The sequence below is a fragment of the Bombus bifarius genome, unplaced genomic scaffold, assembly GCF_011952205.1.
Source record: "Bombus bifarius isolate JDL3187 unplaced genomic scaffold, Bbif_JDL3187 scf7180000008359, whole genome shotgun sequence".
NCBI lineage: Eukaryota > Metazoa > Arthropoda > Insecta > Hymenoptera > Apidae > Bombus > Bombus bifarius.
The window spans coordinates 6,007-27,468 of record NW_022884612.1 but is presented as its reverse complement, the minus strand read 5'-3'; the positions used below and the strand labels follow the sequence as shown (position 1 = coordinate 27,468).

General features: G+C 35.7%; 3 protein-coding genes across 6 annotated transcripts; all 3 read left to right on the top strand.

The window, feature by feature from the left end:
* The first annotated feature begins 505 nt into the window (after positions 1-505).
* LOC117212732 (YLP motif-containing protein 1-like) lies at positions 506-6,208 on the top strand. Its single transcript, XM_033457750.1, is given in 10 exon segments — positions 506-811; positions 1,120-2,351; positions 2,354-3,055; positions 3,383-3,473; positions 4,168-4,355; positions 4,434-4,816; positions 4,953-5,277; positions 5,398-5,482; positions 5,692-5,821; positions 5,922-6,208. Coding segments are annotated over 10 exon segments (3,384 nt in total). The 5' UTR covers positions 506-590; the 3' UTR covers positions 5,949-6,208.
* Positions 6,209-7,330: 1,122 nt separating this feature from the next.
* Positions 7,331-8,308, top strand: LOC117212718. The gene is made up of 4 exons (XM_033457722.1): positions 7,331-7,372; positions 7,454-7,578; positions 7,781-8,095; positions 8,167-8,308. The coding sequence occupies exons 1-4, from the start codon at positions 7,331-7,333 to the stop codon at positions 8,234-8,236; spliced, it is 552 nt and encodes a 183-aa protein (XP_033313613.1). The 3' UTR covers positions 8,237-8,308.
* Positions 8,309-8,457: 149 nt separating this feature from the next.
* LOC117212734 (angiopoietin-2) lies at positions 8,458-20,973 on the top strand. 4 transcript variants are annotated; one of them, XM_033457753.1, is made up of 11 exons: positions 8,458-9,240; positions 9,528-9,644; positions 15,692-15,975; positions 16,430-16,980; positions 17,113-17,375; positions 17,905-18,238; positions 19,219-19,350; positions 19,636-19,823; positions 19,947-20,090; positions 20,252-20,376; positions 20,485-20,973. In XM_033457753.1, exons 1-11 carry the CDS (start codon positions 9,155-9,157, stop codon positions 20,577-20,579), a joined length of 2,319 nt encoding a protein of 772 aa, XP_033313644.1. In that variant the 5' UTR covers positions 8,458-9,154; the 3' UTR covers positions 20,580-20,973. The 4 variants fall into 4 exon arrangements, with proteins under 4 accessions (XP_033313644.1, XP_033313645.1, XP_033313646.1 ...); XM_033457754.1 differs by having other exon boundaries at positions 8,458-9,644; XM_033457755.1 differs by lacking the exons at positions 8,458-9,240; positions 9,528-9,644 and adding an exon at positions 9,913-10,198.
* Positions 20,974-21,462: the final 489 nt, after the last annotated feature.

Genomic DNA, 21,462 nt, shown 5'->3' with positions numbered 1-21,462 from the left:
TCATCTTATTTAATGAAGATTAACCTGGAACAGAATACCAGATTTCCTTTCTGATAATATTAACGAATTAAATTGTATCGATTCCAAGCGCTTAAAATCAGTATTGTATCGTAAATGTTAGTGTCATAGAAAATTGTATCCGAGATTTGAAAATGATCAACGCTCTAAATTGTAAGCAGTATGCATAGTATATAGCACACATTTACATTTACATATGTACATGTATGTATACCAATAATGAACTGTATTTTATACACCGTGTTTCCTTCATATTTATAATAATCCAAAGAATATATTGGTTAATCTATATAAGCAATATAAGCCAATAATATTGCGTTGTTTCTTAACTCGTTTCCTAATCCCATACGTAATAATAATGTTAATCGAAATTTTTAGTATGTTTGCACATACATAATTCGCTGTTCAACTCTGTTATCATTTAAGTTAAATTGGCTGCAGTTTGGTTGCGCTAGTGTTGCTGCTAGTAATACGCCAGTGCTGCTACGTGGATGCGATTGCCAGAATTATTAGTCGATTTCAAGTCCAAGTATCGTTGGATGTGTTGAGGAGTCGTCTGCGATACAATAAATATGGCGTACCGTGGTGTGAAAGGTTCTGATCCGTTTGTTTCGAAAACATCGCGAAATGAACGTTTTGCGCAAATGTCAAAGCAAGAGCAAATTATTCAGCAAAAAAAGCTTGAAATACAAGCAAAGATGCAAGAGCAAAAAGCAAAAGAAGCTGTGGAAAACTTGAAAAAGACAAATACGATAGCTCCGAATTTGATAGAAAATAAAACGAATTCTTCCAAGTAAGTAGAGCTATATCACTTCCAGAATAATTTCATATTTATTATTGCGTGAATAGATTCCCTTTTTGTAATTTTTCGTATTAACTGTTAACACTTTAACTTAATTAGTTTTCATGTGTGAATAAAACTGCAGTGTGGATGTCAAAATACTGATAACAAGCTGACAGGGTTATGGAAATATTTATGTATTATAGTAATAGTTTTAGTCTTTTGTTATTTGTTGTAAATAATCACCTGTTGATTTAGTACTTTGATTTAGTAATATCTTATATCTATATCTGTATCTAACGTCTTATGTTTCATTACAGAAAAGACGAAAACAAGCCAGTGATATCTCAAACCATTAATTTATTTGCTAATGATGGGAGCTTTTTGGATCAATTTAAAAAAATTGCAAGTAATAAGGTAACAGGAAAAACAGAGACGATGTTTCCTTTGAAGATAGAAGAAAAAATGGAAGAAAGTGCACAGGATAAGGAACGAAGAAGAAATAACGACAGAAATACAGACTGGGAAAATAGGAAAGACCGCAGGAGGGAGGATTCTCATTGGGAAAAGAGTTCTGACAAAAGACATAGCTCTTCTTCCAGTCCGTCTCCTACTAAACGTTCAGCATCTCAAGGTCCAGAAGCTAGACATTCATTTAATCAAGTAACTTCTAACGATCAACGTATGCAGCACAGCAATCAACAGTTTCTTTCTCGGAATGGAAATCTATCTGCTGTTCCATCCCTTGCATCTCAACCTATAACGTATCTCACAGGTGTACCATCACCTAATGTGAGAAGTATCGTAACCAACGTACCTCCTCCAAATTTATCAAAAATGCCTCCTCCGAAAAGTATGTGTAGCACTTTCCCTAGACTGGATGACCAATCTGGAGATCCAAGAATGCCAATAACATCACCTCATACAGTCCGTCCACTTCCACCTCCACCTCCACCTCCTATACCTGTGCAACCTGTTCCACCAAACACCAACGTACCTCCACCAAATATTCATATTTCTCGGACAATGCCATCTAATTTACAAAGTTTACCACCACCACCACCACCACCACCTTCAACCGTTCCATTAGCATCTTTATTATCTACATCGTCATTAACGTTGCCAACGTCATCAACGTCGCCAACATCGTCATTGCTGTTATCATCCCCACCACCACCACCACCACTACCACAATCGTCCCCATTATTCTCATTATCATCTTCCTGCTCTACTTCTTCTGCTATCATGCCCTGTTGCCCCAATTCCTCCTCCTCCTTCTCCTCCTCCACTTCTTCCTCTTCTTCGTTTACATTGACATCAACAACACTACAACTACCTTCATTGCTAAAATCGCCATTGCCGTCGCCATCGCCATCGTCATCGTCACCGTCATCATCGTCCTCGTCATCGTCCTCAGCATCATCGTCATTGACGCCATCGTTGTTACCGTCCTCTTCGTCATCATCGTCGTCATTATCCTCATCGACATTATTATTATCGTCGTCGTCGTCGTCGCCGTCATTGTTGCCGCCGCCGCCGCCGTCGTCGTCGTCGTATCGCCATCGCCGTCGCCGTCATCATCGTCGTCGTCGTCGTCGTCGTCGTCGTCGTCGTCGTCGTCGTCGTCGTCGTCCTCGTCGTCGTCGTCGTCGTCGTCATCGACGTCGTCGTCGTCGTTGTCGTCGTTACCGTCATCATCGCCATCAACTTCTTTGTCATTATCTTCGTTATCGTCCACATTATTGGTATCATCAGAATCGAGTACGCGACGACACTTAGCTTCAACCGGACAGCAATGCGGTGTACCACCTCCTACACCATTACAACCTATGAACTTGCCACCTCCAAACATTCCTCCTCCTAATATGTTACCAACAATGACACAAATGCCACCAAGCATAATGTCGATTCCGGCTACGCAGACAATCGTGGTCAGTGTACCGAATGCGTCAAACGTGCCAAATGTCCCAAACGTTCCACCGTCAAATGTAATATCATCTGTGATGATGTCCGCTCCACCACCAGTCCACAATGTTGCCTCGAATATGAATTCAATTCCAGCGCCCAATCTTAATATTCCACCTCCGAATGTACCACCACCTTCTTTAATTCCAAACGCCAGACCGCCGCTTTCTTTAATGTCGACCAGTTATCCTCTTCCTAATCAAGTCGCTCAGGTACCTATGGGACCACCTAATGTACAAGTGCCACCACCAGTGAGGCCATTGACTGATCTACAAGCCTCTGAACAGCTAGGTACGATATGTCGATTATTTTCATTTATTTCTTCGTTTCGACGTATCGCCGCGTGTTTATATTTACAAAGAACAAGTTATTTCCTGTAAAATGGATTACTTGTTCGCGCAGTCCAGAATATGTAAGTGTGCGTGCGTATGCGTATGCGCGCGCGCGATACGCCGAATACAAGACGCGTGGGCGAATACGAAACTTGCAAAAAAGCAAATTCGTGCTGATCATTCGTGTAGACGAATACGTGTTCTACACTACAGAAACAAAAACAAAATCCAGAGTTTTTAGCGTTGTTACGCATGTCTGACAAAGGCTTCTAAGTGTGTCCCGTAGAGGCTGAGCAGCTGGCACGCATCGTCGCTGACTGTGGGGATGAAATCGAACAAGAAGCACGAGAGAAGAATGCCCAAGATCCTAAATTATGGTAACTACTGTCCTCTCTGGTCCCCCATCTATAGCGTCTTTATACGTGTAGCGTTTGCACATATCACATTTTCTTTATTTCACTTTACGTATCGTTCGTTCGTCTTTTTTGTACAACATTGCTCTATTTTAAGCACTAGATACAGCATCTAGGTGTAATGTATTACGATGCTTGCTTTGTCTGTACCACTTCTCCATTCTCTACTTCCTTTCTAATCAAGTAGCGAAATCTTATCGATAATATTTGATAATAACGATACGTGAAATTGTAATTAAAATTTGACCAATAAGTTTTTTAATTATACATATATCGTGCGTTGATGTCTTTCGTGAAAACGTGAATGTCTTTCTTCATTTCTTATTTACAATTATTTATAATTACTATTTTATCCTCCGTAAAACAACATACGTTAGAGTATGTTCCCCTAATTAGTTTATAAAATATTTCTTTTATAAAATAAAGACGATACCTAAATTCTTCAATGTAATTGCCGAATCAAAAGCTTGACATATTGGACGAACATACGAATATACGATTTGTTTTCTTATAAAACACCTGTTATCTTCTATTCTTTCTTCTTATTCCTTTTTTCTTTTATTTTTTTTTCTCTTTATTGTGTCTCTTTTAATCTAAAGGAATTTAATTTAGGAGACTATGTTACTCGTCAGAAGTTTTAAGTTTTGTTTTAATCAAGGTTTCTGCACCAAAAGCAAAGTGCAGCCTATATGCAGTACAGGGGATTGGTGGCAAAATTTCGCACTGAAAAATCCGTTAAGGAAAATAAAAACGCCGGCGCGGAACTCTATTGTCCGGAAGAAGCTCTCAGCGATAATGACGATAGCGATCAAGGTCCTACCGCTAACAAGCATGTTTCACCACAAAGTATATATAATGTATATTTATTTTTGCATCGTGTCATCGTCTACCATTATTGATTGTAATTATTTGTACATTAAACAGAAAAGAAACGAGAGAGAGAGAGCGATAACAATTCTACAGATCGATCAAAGGAAGACAATAAGGAAGAACGTAAACGAAAAAGACGTAGCCGATGGGGTGATCCAGATAATAAGGTGCCTGTAGCAGAAATGAACACGTTAACCAGCCATAATAAACAGCAAAGTAGTAGTGGCTTTTCACAGCCAGGTATCGCGATTCCTGGACAAATTGGACAACCGGCTGTTATAATTCCATCACCAAAAGTGCAACGTACGGAAACAAAGAACCCTATGTTAACTAAAATATCAAGGAACGATCCAGCCTTGATACAATATGCTCGGCAAACTTTTGGTACGTTAGATCTCACTGAAGAGCAATGGAAAAAAGCCGAAGATCATTACAAGGTGACAAGATTGTTTATTTTAAAATTGTTTTATTTCAAGCGTTCATTTAAGATTTAAGATTAAGATCGAGCTTTGTTAATTCAACTATGTGTAATTTCTGCCAACTCACTCATCGTTTATTCTAACTTTCATTCAGATAAATCTTCTCTACCAAAACTTATTAAGAAAAAGAGAAGAAGTAAGACGTTTAGAAGCACAGGGCAAGCACAAATACGAATACGACAGTGACGAAGAGACGGAAGGTGGTACTTGGGAACACAAACTCAGATCTGCCGAAATGGAGGCTACTCAAATGTGGGCTGAAGAATTGACGGCCCAAGCAGAAGGAAAGCATCATATTGGTGATTTCTTGCCACCGGATGAACTTAAAAAATTTATGGAACAATATAACGCAGTTAAGCAAGGGAAGGAACCTGACCTTAGCGATTACAAGGAGTACAAACTAAAAGAAGATAACATCGGTACGCAGCTTGCCTTTCTTTGCGCGTGCATGTATTTACATATATATTAAAATATATATGTATCTTTTTGTCAGTAAGTTATGTTTGACAACCAAATTAACGAAGTTTGCAATTCTTTAGGATTTCAGATGCTACAAAAACTTGGTTGGAGCGAAGGACAAGGATTAGGTAGCGAAGGCAATGGTCGCATCGAACCCATTAATAAGTAAGTAGTTCCTGACTGATTGTACTTATTATATTCGCGTTGATTTCACATATAAACATATAATACATGTGAATTATTTCTATGATAGAAGTTTGCCGTATTATTGAATTTCCTTAGCATTTTATTTGATCTATCTGTGACCATTTCCTACTTTATTTATTAATACCAATATCTTCGATGTTGTACCGACATTTCTCATTTTTCTATAGAGCAACCAATAGATTCGACAGTGCTGGTTTAGGTTCCGAAAGACCGGATGGTGTATCCAGGGACGACGATGAATTCGATGCCTACAGAAAGAGGATGATGCTTGCCTACAGATTTAGGCCTAATCCTTTGGTAATTTTGTCAAACATCTAAAAAATTTCGGAATACCAAAGTTATGTTTCATATGCTTAACCACTAATCAAATGTTTATTCTTCTTCCCTTTATTTTTAGAACAATCCTCGAAGACCTTATTATTGAGAAGAAGGTGACATTAGTAGATCGTATTCGAGGCATTATATATCGTGATGTTCCATTTAGTTGGAAGATAAATTGTCATTATTTTGTACATTTGAAATATAATACTGAACGTACAGATTACGGTTATAGTTACAGTGACATAATAAATGAAATCCCAATCTTGTTTCTATTTCTATAGATGTTTACTCTGTTTTTCTTATTGTATGTATGTACGATTATGAATGCTCATTAGAATTATTAAATGAAATATGAACTGTGAATGTTTTGTTACATATATTATTTGTACGTAGGTTTCATATTTGATGCACCGTGCGATATGTATTGGATTGTAGAAGCATCGATTAAGTACAGAGTAGACGTAACATAATTATATGGGGCTTTGTGTCTCACAAATTCCAACTGAATACCAACTTCAAAAAAATCAAAGTATTTCCTATTACATTGGACAAGCGTGCTTAAGCGCTTATACATTGATCGATCTGATTGTTGCATTGCCCTAATATAGGGAATATATCACGCTTCACAGGTCACATGGTCCCCCAAATATGGGACACGTAAAAGCAGCGACAGGTGTCAGCTCTATCCTGTATTCAGTCCGTGACAAAACATTCCGGTTAATTTGTGTCGATAAATGAAACAATTTTACCGATCTACATACATACATACATATGTGACGATACCTATGTATACTTGAATTTATAATGTACTCTTCCCCGTTCCCCTCTGCTTTCTTCCTCTCTTCATTTTTATACTACTATCTATCTCATTGTCAGTCTGTCGGTTTACTATTTTTCTTGTACATCTTCTTTCCGATCGTATCTTGTTACTTTTTCCTTTATCACATTTACCGAATTACTGTATTGCATTCTTTTTTTCGATTTTGATTAAATTCGTTATTTAATCTTTTTCATTTCTTCATTCTCATCGTTGTCGTTGGAATTTTAATGCATATTTCACATCGATGCGCCCTGATAATCATGGAATGCACATTTCACAGTAATACCGAGTATGCCTGTTCTCGTTTCTTGATCAACAATTGTATCGACGTCTCGATCAAGGTGAAAAGTCTGACACGTTCTCTTAGAACGTAAGATCATGACATTCTCGAAATATTTCACACAAGTTCTCTTAGATTCGGAAAACAATGTTTTGATTTGTTCGTAATCTCACACGAAGAGTATAGATACGAGATAAAAGCTCAGCTATAAATAACTGACGACATTTATCTTATTTAAAAGCAATTTTCACCTTTGAATTAGCTTACCTTAATAATAGTTGTTTCCTTGATCTTCATTTTACGTTTAAGTTATGTAATTTTAATTCTCGTTCCAACTATTCTCTAACACATTTTAATTAAAAGATAAATAATGATTTATAAAAAGATGATTTATAATCATTACGAAAAAAATGAAAGTTATCAATACGTTAGATGCAAATATATTAAATATTAGATAGATATCGATGCGATATAGATATGTATTTACAAATTGATATATCATACGCAGGTAATGTTCGGTTTATCTCTGTTTATTTCTCAATCAACTGTAATCGATATTGTCAGAAAGTCAAAAGTAGGAGTAAAATGGCTGTTGGAACTGTTGAAAGTTTGGAAGCACGAAGAACGGCAGCAGTAAGAATTAAAACAGTATTTACGATGTATGTAGTAGTGGTATAGAATGACGGGATAACTCGTACTATAGATGTACTCAAATAAGCGAAGGGGCAAGCAATGATGGGAACTGACAGTCGTATTCGCGTACGGTCACATACATGTATGTCTTCGTTTTATAAGTGACGTCATCTTGTTCCTGCGATAGGAACTTCTCCTGGTGACGCTGGCAACGATATCAGTCAAGAAGGGGTAGAGTGGTAGGTAGGGTGAGAAAGAGAAGGGCAACGCAAAGGAAGGGGAAGAAGAAGTTGCAACGAAACGGAACAGTACGAATTCAAACGGATCGAACCGTTTCAGATCGGATCATAGCCTTACAGAGGGAAAGGACGGAAAAAGACCACAGAATGGTCGGTAGATCAGTGGGGAGAGGTACAAGCACTCTTTCAAAGCGGACACGTATGTACGTGAAAGTAACTCTTACTATTCAGCGGCGATCGGGAACTTGTTGGTGCTTTATGGTGTCGGCAGTCTGGTTGTTTGTATCGAATTTAAAATACGGTGCGCATAATTGCCTATTACTGTTGTGTATTTTGCTCGTTATTTCAGGAGACGTACAAACAATAAAGTGAAAAACATAAGAATAAGGAAGGGTGATGCACAATCGTATATGACATAGAGTTTGTCTATGTTTCAATTCATATCGAACTTATATATCTAGGAAGAAGAGAAGAACGGATAGATCATCGAACTTGGAAGAAAACGGAACAGGTGTCATACGCAACATTCGGTGCGAAGTGCGCGTAATCATCGAGATTCAAAAGAATTAAATAATGGTTCTGATTTTGTCTGTGGAACAGTTGCGCACATATAAATACAACAAATTGACACGGTCTTTTGTCTTTCTTTTTTAAGTCGTTTCTAAGAGACATAGTATACCGCGCATACCGACATATACATTTTGTTTCATTTTTAATACGTTTATTTTTTATACGTTTTTTTCGTCCGCTTCTCTCGGAAAATCTCTATCTGTCAGTGCACAGAAATGAGACATTGATTATACTAATTACTCATTTACCGTGTGTGTGTGTCTTCATCAAGGGAATGTCAATGTTCGTAATGACAACGGTCGTGTATATTTCGATCAAGGTGAACGAATATTAAAAGTAGAGCGAAACCAACAGAACAAGTAATGATTTTGCTACAAAGAGAAAAATGAGAAAAGTATAGGATTCGCTTAAGTTTATCATCTCATCTTATCCTTGGTGCGTATACGGTGATCAAAGTGTTATATCGAAGAGGATCGGGAATAAACTCCGCTGTGATCACTCTGAACATTCGTTATGATAACGAATTGTTATGAAACAATTTAAAATTGGTAATGGCGAAAGAAAAATCTTTTCGTGTTTGTTGCAACTTGTAATAGTTGTGTTTTCTTTGCCGAGTGTTTCGTGATTTGTGCTTCGATCAAATTGGTTTTGTTCCAGTCGAAAAGAACATTTACATTCTCGCGTATATATCTTCACTTAGAAACATTATCGTTGGTGAATTTACTTATTGCTTTGTACATATATATATAAGCGTTGAGAATGAATGGATGTTCGGCTTAAAAAGAAGAAGAAGAAGAACTTGCATGCGAACAACTAACCGAACATTAAGTGATCTTCGTCGGGAGTGCCGTGGGTACGTGAATTTTTAAAATCGCGTATTTTTCTTCGTTCCGTTCTTTATCTCTGCCGTTCTCTCTTTCTTTTTCTTCTGTTTCTTCTTCTTCTTCTGCTTCTTCTATTTCTTTTCTTCTTCTTTTCTTTCTCCTTTCCCTTTTATACTTCCTCGCCATTGACATTGCCGTTAAAAATATCCATTCACTCCCATATCTTTCATATTCCTTTCATTCTCTGCGATTGTTCGATCATGAGAGAAGCTGTAGTACTTGCCACATGTTTATTGGGTATCGTGTTTGCTGGAAGTCCTAGACTACCCAGGACCTCTGCCGATGAACGTAATACCCGTAACGTTAGTAACAATGGAGGCAACGTCACTGGAAACACGATACCGATACCTAGCCGCAATTCTCAACGAAATAGGTAAGTTGGCATAAAAAACAATAAAGTATATTAATTAACATTGTTTTTTTTTTTTTTTTGTAAAGATCAGAAGTTGAGAATAGAGTAAGATGATAGGCATTGTAACACTTAAGTTCATTCGATAGATTGATCGATGATAAATATTCGAGAAGACTAATTTCTTTTTCTTGTTTAATTTTGCGAATAGCATATAGTGTATAACATATGTGTGTGCGTGCGTGTGTGTGTGTGTGTGCGCGCGCGCGTGCGTGCGTGCGTGTGTGTGTGTACATATTCACTTAATCGTAGTTGACCAACGGACAATCTGTCCGTACAGCTTTCCTGTGTTTCTTGCGTGGTGAAAAGTTAAAAAATCCAATAATTCTTCTGGAATTTGTTATTCTGAAACAAGTACAATTTAATTGTGATTTGCTCGTTTGTGTAGCAAATTTGTACCACTTAATATTAGGAAAATGAAAACGAGTTATTTGTTTAGAACGAATGTGGTAATAAAAATAACGCCGATTCAAATAAAATTGGTTTGAGTTTAATGCTTTGATCCGACGACTTTAATCGTAAGAAATTGAACCAAGAATTTCCGTTATTGTACTGAAACAGGTTTATACTCGCCTTTTTCTTTCGCTTTCTCTTTCCATCCTCTCAATTCGTGCAGCGTGTAGCAGCATACATCTACAATCTGCAGTATACAGCTATAAATCCCTCGTCGTCGTGTTGTCTCGCCTTGTGTTGTCGTTCTATTGGGGTTCATGCTAGACTTTCCCTTATGTAACTTCGCAGAACAACGCGAAAGGTGTTTGATTCTTAATAATAGTAGCGGAATTGCTAAAGAATATTTTGTCACTTATGTAATAGAATTTTATGAATTTTATCGGATCGTTGATTGTAAACCTTGTTTTCTTTCTAGAAATTACATACTGGTTGCCTTCTCATCTCGCTTTCCACTTACGTGCCTATTACATATTAGCCAAACTATCTTTTCTTTTATTTATTTACCATTTCATTTATCGCTAAGAACTTGTCAACAATAACGAGTCTGTTAATTCTTGTATTTGATACACCTTCTTCTAACGACACTGCACAAACCACAACTAATAATTAATTAATCGTCTAATTAAACTGGTAGGCAGAAGCTACACCGAGATTATCTCCGTTGTCTAGAAAATTGTTTTGTTTTAGCATCTACAAGGTTTTATTTTTCAAAAACAAATCTTTAATCTTGATTAACTTGAATAAGTTGATCAGTTTGGTTTTTGTGTAGCTTAAATAACTTTTGGCGCGTAAGATCAATACAATTTCGACAATCACACCCAAATTGCATAATATAATACAATATTTAAAATAGTACGAACAGTCAACGAGAAAAACTCAACAACTCCCTTCGCGCGCGCATCATTCTCTTTTTCATGCGTAAGATTTACATGTGTATGTATGTACGAGTATAAGATGACAAATACGAAAAACCATATATTCTCTCTAATGTATGTGGTAATGTATTGGCTGGCATATATACTAGTGTTTTCTTTCTAGTCCATTTGAATTAATATTTTTTCAGGAACAAATTGATAGTAAAAATATTTTTGCATATTATATAAAGCGACTTTGAAACAATTTTCCCCTGATGCTTTATAAAAGAAATACCGATTAAACGAAAGAAACACAACCTTTTTTCACATATCGTTTTATACCCTATACGCTATTTGTTGTACATGAAAAAGTTTCAGTAGAACTTTTCAAGTTAATAAAATTATCTGTAAAATAAGACTCGCTGCGTTACGATAAGCCCAATTTTTATATTGTAAATTAGTAAATTGTGCGAAAAAGTACATTTTTCATAAATCATTTATAACTAGTTAAAGTTGTCGTGCAGTATCAAGGCTCTGTAAGATAAGTAAATACTATAGTTATGTCGAAATAGAGTACCAAATTTGTCCATCCGTAGTAGCATATGTGTCAGTGTATTTTCTGTTTATGAACAAGAGTCTTGGGCGAGTTTAAAGGTTCCATGCACAATTGCGTATTCGAGGTTGCAAGAAAAACACCTGTCATGTCATAACTTATGACTCAAATAATTGATATTATTTTACGAAATAGAACGATTGTTATTATTTTATGTAAGTGTTGCCGACCTCCTCGTGGCGACTGGTTTTTAAAGAAGCTAAGCTCAATACATTGATGATATTCATCTTTAATTGAATTGTAAGACAGACAGACATTTCTTAGAACCTCCCATGTGCAGTTGGGCCACGGAGTTGTGGCCTCGGCCCACCTTCCTTCGTATACATCATATGGTATACACAATAAACAGAGAATAAGCGTCAGGTTTCGGTCAGGTCACTCTATCTGGTCGCTGGAAACTAATACGAACGCATACGTTGCCACGAACGTACAATTATTACAGGCAGTACTACTCACTGTAATGGTATCGATAGTATTTTGCTCGGAATATCTTGGAAATTATGGCCGACAGACTCTTGCATGTATAGGAAAAAGTTGTTCAAAATGTTGAGTCTTTACAAGAAAATTAAACATATTCAAAAATCACTTAAATCTAGTTTTCTAGAACTGTAAGTTTTTAACAGTTTCACTGTAAACATTTTATTTGTAAGCCTGCATCGCAATGTCTTCATGATTATCCATCTTAAGCGATCGATACCAATCGGAAAGTAGGTATATCAATGTCAGACTCTATCAAAAATAAACATAATATGTAAATAGATTGCAACGCGAAAAAAGACGAGAGACAAATTCATTACAAGTTTGATGATACCTTCGCAACATTCCTATATGTACGTTTACGCTTACTTACCTTTATGCATAACAACTTTATCGATATTAGTTCTTAATAAATATTGTTTCTGTTGCCCGAAGTATAACACGAAGGTTGCAGAATGACGTAATAGGAAATTCGTAAATGTCAGGATACATGGACGGGTATACATATATGTATACACGTGTTACATCTACTACCATTAGTCGTTCCGCTAGAATCATCATGGTATTCGTCTCGTAATTTGTTACCTTTCTTTTTCAATCTTACGGAAGTTATCAGTTGTGGAATGTCGTCCGTTGTAAGCGCTCGTTGTAATTCCGCTTCCACCTTTCAATAGTCGTTGTTAGTTTTTGTTCGTTGGTTTCGCTGCAGAGTACTTTTACACTAGGGTAATTTCGATAATATTCATGCCCATTTTCGTTATAAGCTGGTTAAAAATGTGGATCAAGTAAAACAATTATACAGTTATAGCTTAATAAATTAAATTAAAACATGCGTTCTATCATGTATGTTTATATCGTAACCTTTCTTTCTCTCTTTTTTTGCAACGTCATGGACCTTATATGATACAATTGTATTTGAAAGAATAACAGCATTTTCTGTTTTCTATGAATCGAAGGACCGATATCTATAATAATTACGCTTATGGTATCAATTATTCTTATTGAGACTTATTTAAGAGGAGCATTCGTGAAAGAACAAAGTCCTATAATTATTTAAGGTAACCTTATATAACGATGTCGGCATAATAATCGAAACAACAGAAATATCAGGGATTAACATTACGCGATACGTTTGAGATGATAGAATTTTATAATAGACAACTTCATTTACGTATAGATAAGGTATAAAATCTTAATCTGACAATTTGATAATTAGAAGGAAAGTAAAGGGAACGATTTTTGGCTTAGGAACACGAGATCTGTTTATTATTATAATTTTCATAATCATACGTACATACTATACTTGTCGATGAATCGGCAATAGCTGCAACGAAGTAGAAATTAATACAATAAAATTACGTTTTAAATTTCATTCTTCGGTTAGAATCGTTCAAGTATATGTGAAGAAATCAGTGAGAAGCAAATCTCGTCAGCACCAAATACGTACTTGTATAAATATTTGTTTCTCATTCAGCCAATCGTAACTACGACAGTAGACATAGTCGATCATCGATCGCATTTAAGCAATACTAACCTCAGCTGCCTATACATTTGATCGAATTGCCAACCATTTTTCAAACAATCAGTCGACGATACGTCGAGCATGTCGCACTGCAGCAGCAGTATCGTCGTGTTTGTAAAGGTCTCTCGATCAAAAATTTTACATAAAGTTTATCGCTGCTTCTAACAACTGGGTTTGATAGATGTGACCTTTGAGAATATTTTGTTTTATTGCACCTCGATGAATCTGACATTAATGCTTGTAATATCGTAATTCTAAAGAATTAAAAGAGAGAACTCAACTTTTTATATTGTAGAAATAAAATAACTTTGCCCGAAAGAAGCTGATAACTATCATAAAGTATTTTTATTATCGGAAACGATAAAGTAAACATAAGTTAACTTCACAAACTTTGTTGTGGCGCTTGCAACTGTGCATAGGAATGTATAAAAATATAGCAGATTGTCCTCTGTTCATTCTATTATATTCTTATGATTATGAAAGGTTTCGTCTCATCATATCGAATCAGTTAAATAGGATTTAAAAAGTATTCCTTACTAATAATTCTTATTAATCACTTGTCATTAATTGTTTTAATTCATTTTTACGTAGGAATAATTTCATTATAGCACGTAGGACTATCAAACTTGCAACGAGCGGCCGTTTCAATTACAAGGCTACAGGGTCTCGGCCGATTGCTCTTATGTGCAATGTGTAATTTTAATAATAATCGTAGATGTTCGTCAATTTGAAGAAAAAACAGATTCTAATATATTATTTAAACAATTCACTATTTCAGTCGCCAAGAATATGTTAGCGTTCATCCGGAGTATTCATCCACCAGTGAACTGGTGTAAATACTCTGCGTTTTTCGTTGTTCACTTTCACTGTGGAGGAATCATCTATCCAGCGATCCTCCAATGCGAAACAGTACAAGTTTGGCTTTATCTATGCGAGAGCCATAAACTCGCATACATACGTATAGGTAATATCATCATGCCCGGTACATAAGCTGCCAGCAACCTAACCGATACCAAGATAAAAGGTAGCAAAGGTATTTTTTCGAATATGTACATATCTCGAAAGCTACAGCCGAGCAGGGCCCCAAACATACGTAGGAAATAGTTGTTCAAAAACCACGATCCTGACAATAATATATTTGAAAATCATTGAAACTGGTAAACATAGATCCCCTCGTTCGAATAATTAATAATTATGATATTCTCCTACTCTCCTTACAAGATATATTTATCGTATCTGTATATTTAGTAAAAGCGAGTAAGCAAATATTTGCGAGTCATTTTCTTTCTGTATATATTTTACATTCTATAATCATCGCATCTTACGTACTATATTTATATATAATTATTATTATAAATTACATTTTTATTCGACGAATAAAACCAGAGTAAACCAGAGAATACACGCACGAATACGAATACGAATATCGCGTGTGCGTTACGAAAAGAGAATAAATGATAAAATTTACGAAAATATGTTGTAATTCTTAATAATGTATATGTATGTTAATTATTTAAGTATGTTGATTATCGTTCAGTAGTCGTGTACATGTGGTAAAATGAATGATAACAATGCCGTCATATTTTACACGGATACAAATTCTACAAATTTAGGCATTACACTATAAAGCTTACAGATTTGTAAGATTCGAAAGGACCGTAATGGAGAGTACGACTGTTGACCTACCTATGGATTGCGTAAAATTACAGTTTACATCGTAACGAGAGAAAGGATACATCTGTGCAAGTTGTTTCAGATTCAGCTTTATCTTAGATCCGATACTATTTTATATAAGATAGAGCAACATTTTTCTCATCTATAGCAATGATGTATCGATTATCAATATCGTTTAATTTATTTAAAGAAGATGAATTAATTTTGTAGCTTTTTGTAGCAACTAATATTAATCAAATTTGATAATTTGTTCATATTTTGAAATTTCTATTAATCTTCGAGATAGTTAAGATGTAACGAATCAATGGACGAACATTCTTACTTTTGTATTACTCGAGTGAAATGAAAATTTCTTAATTGAAATTAAAACGAATTTCATTCTTTGATCGTAATACTTTTCGGTACTTTCTTTTTTCAGAGAGCAATACCTCTTTAACGTTTTCGAGGTTATAGTTTCGACTTTGGAATCAAAATTACAGCGCATTGAAAATTTGGACAAAGCGGTGGAACACTTGATGAGAAGAGTGGAAGCTTTGGATTCACGCGTGAATGATAATATCGATAAAACCGATGCAGTTATTACAAAGCTACGAACATTAGATCTAAAACTTTTCAATTCTCATCAAATTGAATTTTCTTCAACTGAATCTGCATACTCGACAAAAAGGAGCGATGATAAAAACGACAGTGAAATCAGAAGCGGTACGTATGTATGTATGTACATAAAATGCTGATACGTAAAAACAGAAATTCGTTAACAGACGTATCTATAGAAGAAGAAAAGAAAAAAAAAAAAAAGAAAAAAATATTGGACTGATCGAATCGGTTAGAACAAACATGGATCGCAACTACAAATTGTCGTTTGAATTGTATTACATTTACAGCCGGTTTTCTTTTATCTATATCGTTTACTTAACAATCGTATTTACGTGTATTTTATAGGTATGCATACATATACCTACATATGTACACACGTATACAAGCCTGCTTTCCCTGTATTTCCCCCCTCCCCTCCCTCCGCTCCGCCTTTTTTCGTTTTCTTCGTCTTTTTTCCATACTTTTATCTTTTTGCTGATGCTTCTTCTTCTTTTCTTTCTACGTTTGCTATTCGCTGTTCAACTTTATCGTATAAATTGGCATTTATTTGGCAAAACAGGTTCGAAATTACAAGCAATCCATCAGAAGCGAGAAAATCCATCAACATCCGATTTCACTCTTGGTGAAAAATTATTGTCACTTGATCAAAAAGTATCGGATATAGATAATAAATTGATCGATTTGAAACATCAATTGGATAATAACTTGTTACAAAATGACGACATAAATGCCGAAGCCAGCGAAAAAAAGCCAGTCAGTATGAGCGTAATCGAAATCACTAAAGCGATGAGTAACGAAGTAATAAATCACATTACGATCGAGATAGAAAATTTAAGGCAAGCGACCAACAATATGGACAGAAAGTTACAGTTTCACGTAAACTTGGTTTCCGATCGTTTGGGAACTATTTACAACATGATGAGTGACGTGCACGATGCGATATTAGTGAGAGGAAGTACGAACGGTCGACCGGCGTTCAACGTTACAACAACAACAACAACAACTACCGAGCCGCCACCACCAAGGCAGAGTAAAATCGATCGACTCGTCGAACAAATATATCCAATGTTGACTGTATCGGAGAAAATGGACGAAGTCTGGAACGTCGTGGTAAGCTGAGAAGATGTGGCACAATTGTTAATTTCACTGTTTACCGGCCGTGTTAATCACGTTGTATGACCGCATGCACTTGTCCACTTGACGGTATTCCATATAGATAGGTATGTATACTTTTTTCGACAGGTTGGCACGAAAAGTTCCGTGGACGATCTCTTGCCAAAATCCGATGAATTACTTACACAAACGCAAAGACAAGAAAGAGCGATCAGTGAAATTCATGCGGATTTAAGATCGAAAACGAATAAGATTATCGAAAATTTAGAAGGAGTGGAGAATAGACTTCGAAAGCAGGAGGACGATGTAGCCAGCCTTGCTCAGCGTCCAATACCTGCGGAATTGCTGCTGGATCCCACGATCGATCGCCTTGTCGAATACGACTCCAATAGGTTAGTTTTCCTTCTTTGATATTTTATTCGTTTGCTTTTATTATCATACACCATGTTACGAAATAATATAGAAACCGAAGGCATTTACGACGTTGTCAGTTCCATTCCATTTTTCGAGAAACAATCTTTTCTCTCTAATAATAACAGACAATGTACATACGTATCTCTATCTTTATCTGTTTGCTTTGTTCCGTTCGATGAAAAGAAATCTTTCGTTTCGTGTAATGTGAAAGAATCGTATTTCGAGTTGATTGCATCTGTTGTTAGTAAATATTCAAATATATTATTATACATAGGTATATGATGCGTGAAAGAACGGTGTAAAAGAATATTAGTAAACAACAACAACAACAACAAATAAAACAAATAAACAAAATGCAAAACAAATAAACAACAACAACAACAAATATAAATAAATAAATGTAGAAAGTGTAGCAACAATATACTACGTTCAACTAACGAGACACCATTATTACATTGCTATGTAATCAATATGTTTCATGTAGAACGAATTTCTTTCGATTCACAGATACGTTGGACTCTCTGATGACATTGCAGTTGAAACAACCGTTTCACCGGTCAATCCGACTACCATCGTTTCGTCTGTGTCGATGTCCATGTCTTCCTCGACCTCGTCGAACGCCGTATCGATCAATAATTTCATTAATTCAAGCAATATAGCTGGTTCCACTAATTTCTCCAACTCGACAGCCAGTCCTTCGATAGGCCCGCCATTATCCCCGAGTTCGCAGCGATCATCGTCTAAAAATCGTGGTGTTATATTTCCAAGTGTCAAAAACAAACCAAGTCCAGCAAATTCGACCTTTACCACCGATGCATTCCTTAATTACAAAGATGTTAAGGTAATAAACAACAAAAACATTCCCAACCCGCACCAATTAACGTCACTGGTAATCGGCACCGTTCAAACGAATTAGAAACAGTCATTATATAGTATTTTATATCTTTCTCATTTCTTCTTTGGTTTTTAACCAACCAAAGTGGAATAATCGATATACTGCATGACTTTTATGCAAACATACTTTTTTCTTTCTTCCTCTCTCTTTTCTATAATTTAGTTACCTTGTAAGACCCTGTAAGCGAATAAGCGAACGAACACGATGAAACGGAAGAAGACGAGAGAGAGAGAGAGAGAGAGAGAGCGAGAGAGAGAGTAAACGTAACACAACGCCGCTGCATTTCTATGTGAAGAATGTGTAAACAAGGGGAGGCCCGATTATTACGGAAGAGGAGGGATTGTGTAGGCAGGGGGAAGGAGGGAGGGGTCGGGGAGAGAATCCTAAACATATGCATTTTATCGTGCGTAAACATACACAGTATAGTTAAATCACTTATAGAATACACGACATGCCCCCACGTATATGCCCACCTTCGTTCACCTACATATCGTATGTGCTATAACACAAAGAAATGTTCAGATTTGAAAAATTTATTACCTAATACATCGATTAACATTCTGAATGTTTCGTTTAGACGGTCATTTTAAAGTTGCTGGTAATTACTCGTCTCGTCAAACTGTAAATAACACACAAAGTCGAATACGGCTCGTAAAAAGTCTCTGTCGGTGAAATTTTTATTAATCCTTCCTTTATGGGAATTTTGAAAATCTATACCATATTTCCAGAAGAAATAAAAAGAAAGAAAGAAAAGTAGTTTTTATATGTATCATATAACAATATTTGTAGGAAGAGAGAAAACTACTAATCTATGTACGTAATATGTAACAGAGTGAAAAATCTACGCAAGAAAAAGAAAGCGTTATTCCATATTATCAATGCTTACAATACACGATAATACATGTACATATTGTTTAACGTTACAGGGCTATTCATGTGTCGATTTGTTAAATGCTGGCATGAGAGATAGCGGTGTCTATTACCTTCAAATTCGTGGAACAACCTATTGGTTTCTCAAGGTTTATTGCGAGCAGGATATCGCCGAAGGAGGTTGGACGGTAAAACAGAGATTCGTCTAAATACTATAATATGTATATACGCGTGTGCATCATGCATCGAGATAGAACCGGTGTGATAGAACGGGTTTCTTTCCAAAAAAAATGTATTTCGCAATGTAGAATCAATGTAGAATCAATGTAGAATCGATAGCTTATACTCTTAGGTCGTTACAGAAAAAGAATAACTGTGCGTACAATAAACAACCGCGTTCGTTGGTAAAAGATATTTAATCTTCCTACTTCTTTTATCTCATAATTCGAAAAAGAATTTCCACTTTTCCCTAGGTTATTCAAAGAAGAGACGATTTCGGCGAGCCAAGAGAAAATTTCAATCGTGATTGGGCTGATTATAAAAACGGTTTCGGTGATCCTGCTCGAGAGTTTTGGCTTGGCAACGAAAACATATACATGTTAACTAACAACGAAGATTACATGCTTCGGGTGGAACTCGAAGATTTCGAAGGTAACAAAAGGTAAGAAATATCAAAATTACAATTGCAACTGATTTTGGATGCAAAGTTCGGACGCTTTAATGTTTGTGTAGAATAGATCGGAAAGGATTTCAAAAAATTATATATGTATGTACTTTCGTTTAGGTACGCACAGTACTCTCACTTCAAAATCTATTCAGAAGGAGAATATTATAAATTGGAGATTGACGGTTACGACGGAAATGCCGGTGATTCATTAAACGATCCATGGTACGGTTCGAACAATAGTCCGTTTTCCACGTACAACAGGTAACACGTTATTTCTTCATTAGAATGTTAGAATGCATGAAATGACAATTCCGGTTATGTGAAAGCATAGAGCAAAAAGCAATGAAGAACGGATAATATCGGATAGATTAATCGTAATAAGAGTCAACTATTCGTTCGAGACGATATTTCATTTCACACAGGGACAACGATAGGTCATCGTTGAACTGCGCTTCCATGTTAAAAGGCGGATGGTGGTGGAAATCGTGCGGACGAGGATTAAACGGTCTTTATTTGAACGATCCTCAGGATTTAACCGCTCGACAAGGTATGATTGCTTACAAAATAATGTCGTCACGTACAACCAGCCATTCGTGTTTCGTATTATCCGTTTAACGACAAAAGACAATTCTTCCTTTCTGTTATTTAATAAAAGGCATCGTATGGTTCCGTTGGAGAGGTTGGGATTATACTTTGAAACGTGCCACGATGATGATTAAACCAAAAGGACCAACAACAGCAATGATATAGACGATTATAACGATATAACAACAACAACAACAACAACAACAACAACAACAACAACAACAATAATAGAAAAATGTTTTCTAGAAGATGCTACGTCCGTAATGCTCGGTACGATAACGGATGGCGTCGTTTATCAGTTACCAAATATACATATACACGTGTAAGGATGTTTGGAAATGTCGAATGAGAAAATAATCTTTTACCGATTATCTGTTCTCCATTTTTTTTATTAAATACATTTTTGTTTCTTACTTGCTTCGATCCCGTTCTAATCAATAATTGAAAACGTACAAAACGATTCGTGTAAATTTTCCTTAAACTGAAGAAATTAAAAATATATGCGCATTATATATGTATATGTGAAGAATGGGCGATATAAAGTACGAATTCCCTATGATCATGTGTTTTATTCTATTTTATATATATATATGTCGGGTTATCATTAGGATTTAAGGCGCGTAACGATTCTTCGTTTGAATTAGCCATTGTTTTACAAAACAGAGAATATATTTACACGAATAAACAAGGTTTTACAAATATTATGAATAATGAATTTTGTAAATGATATGATTGATTAACAAATGATAAATTAAATTATTAATTAGATTAAAGAATAATAAGTTTTATCGAACAATAAAAGAAACGAATAATATATCTTACGATTTACTAATTTAACGAATAATGAAAATTAACGATTGATAAATTTACAAATATTGAATTTAATTTACGCTATAAACAATGATTCGGGGTTCAAACGAATACACGGTCAACGGGAAAACTTTAAACAATTTTATAACACAAAAATACGTTTGCTGAATCACACGGAAAAAAATTACTCGATGTATCACTTTACAAGGCGACCACACGAATGCCTCTCTGATTAAAA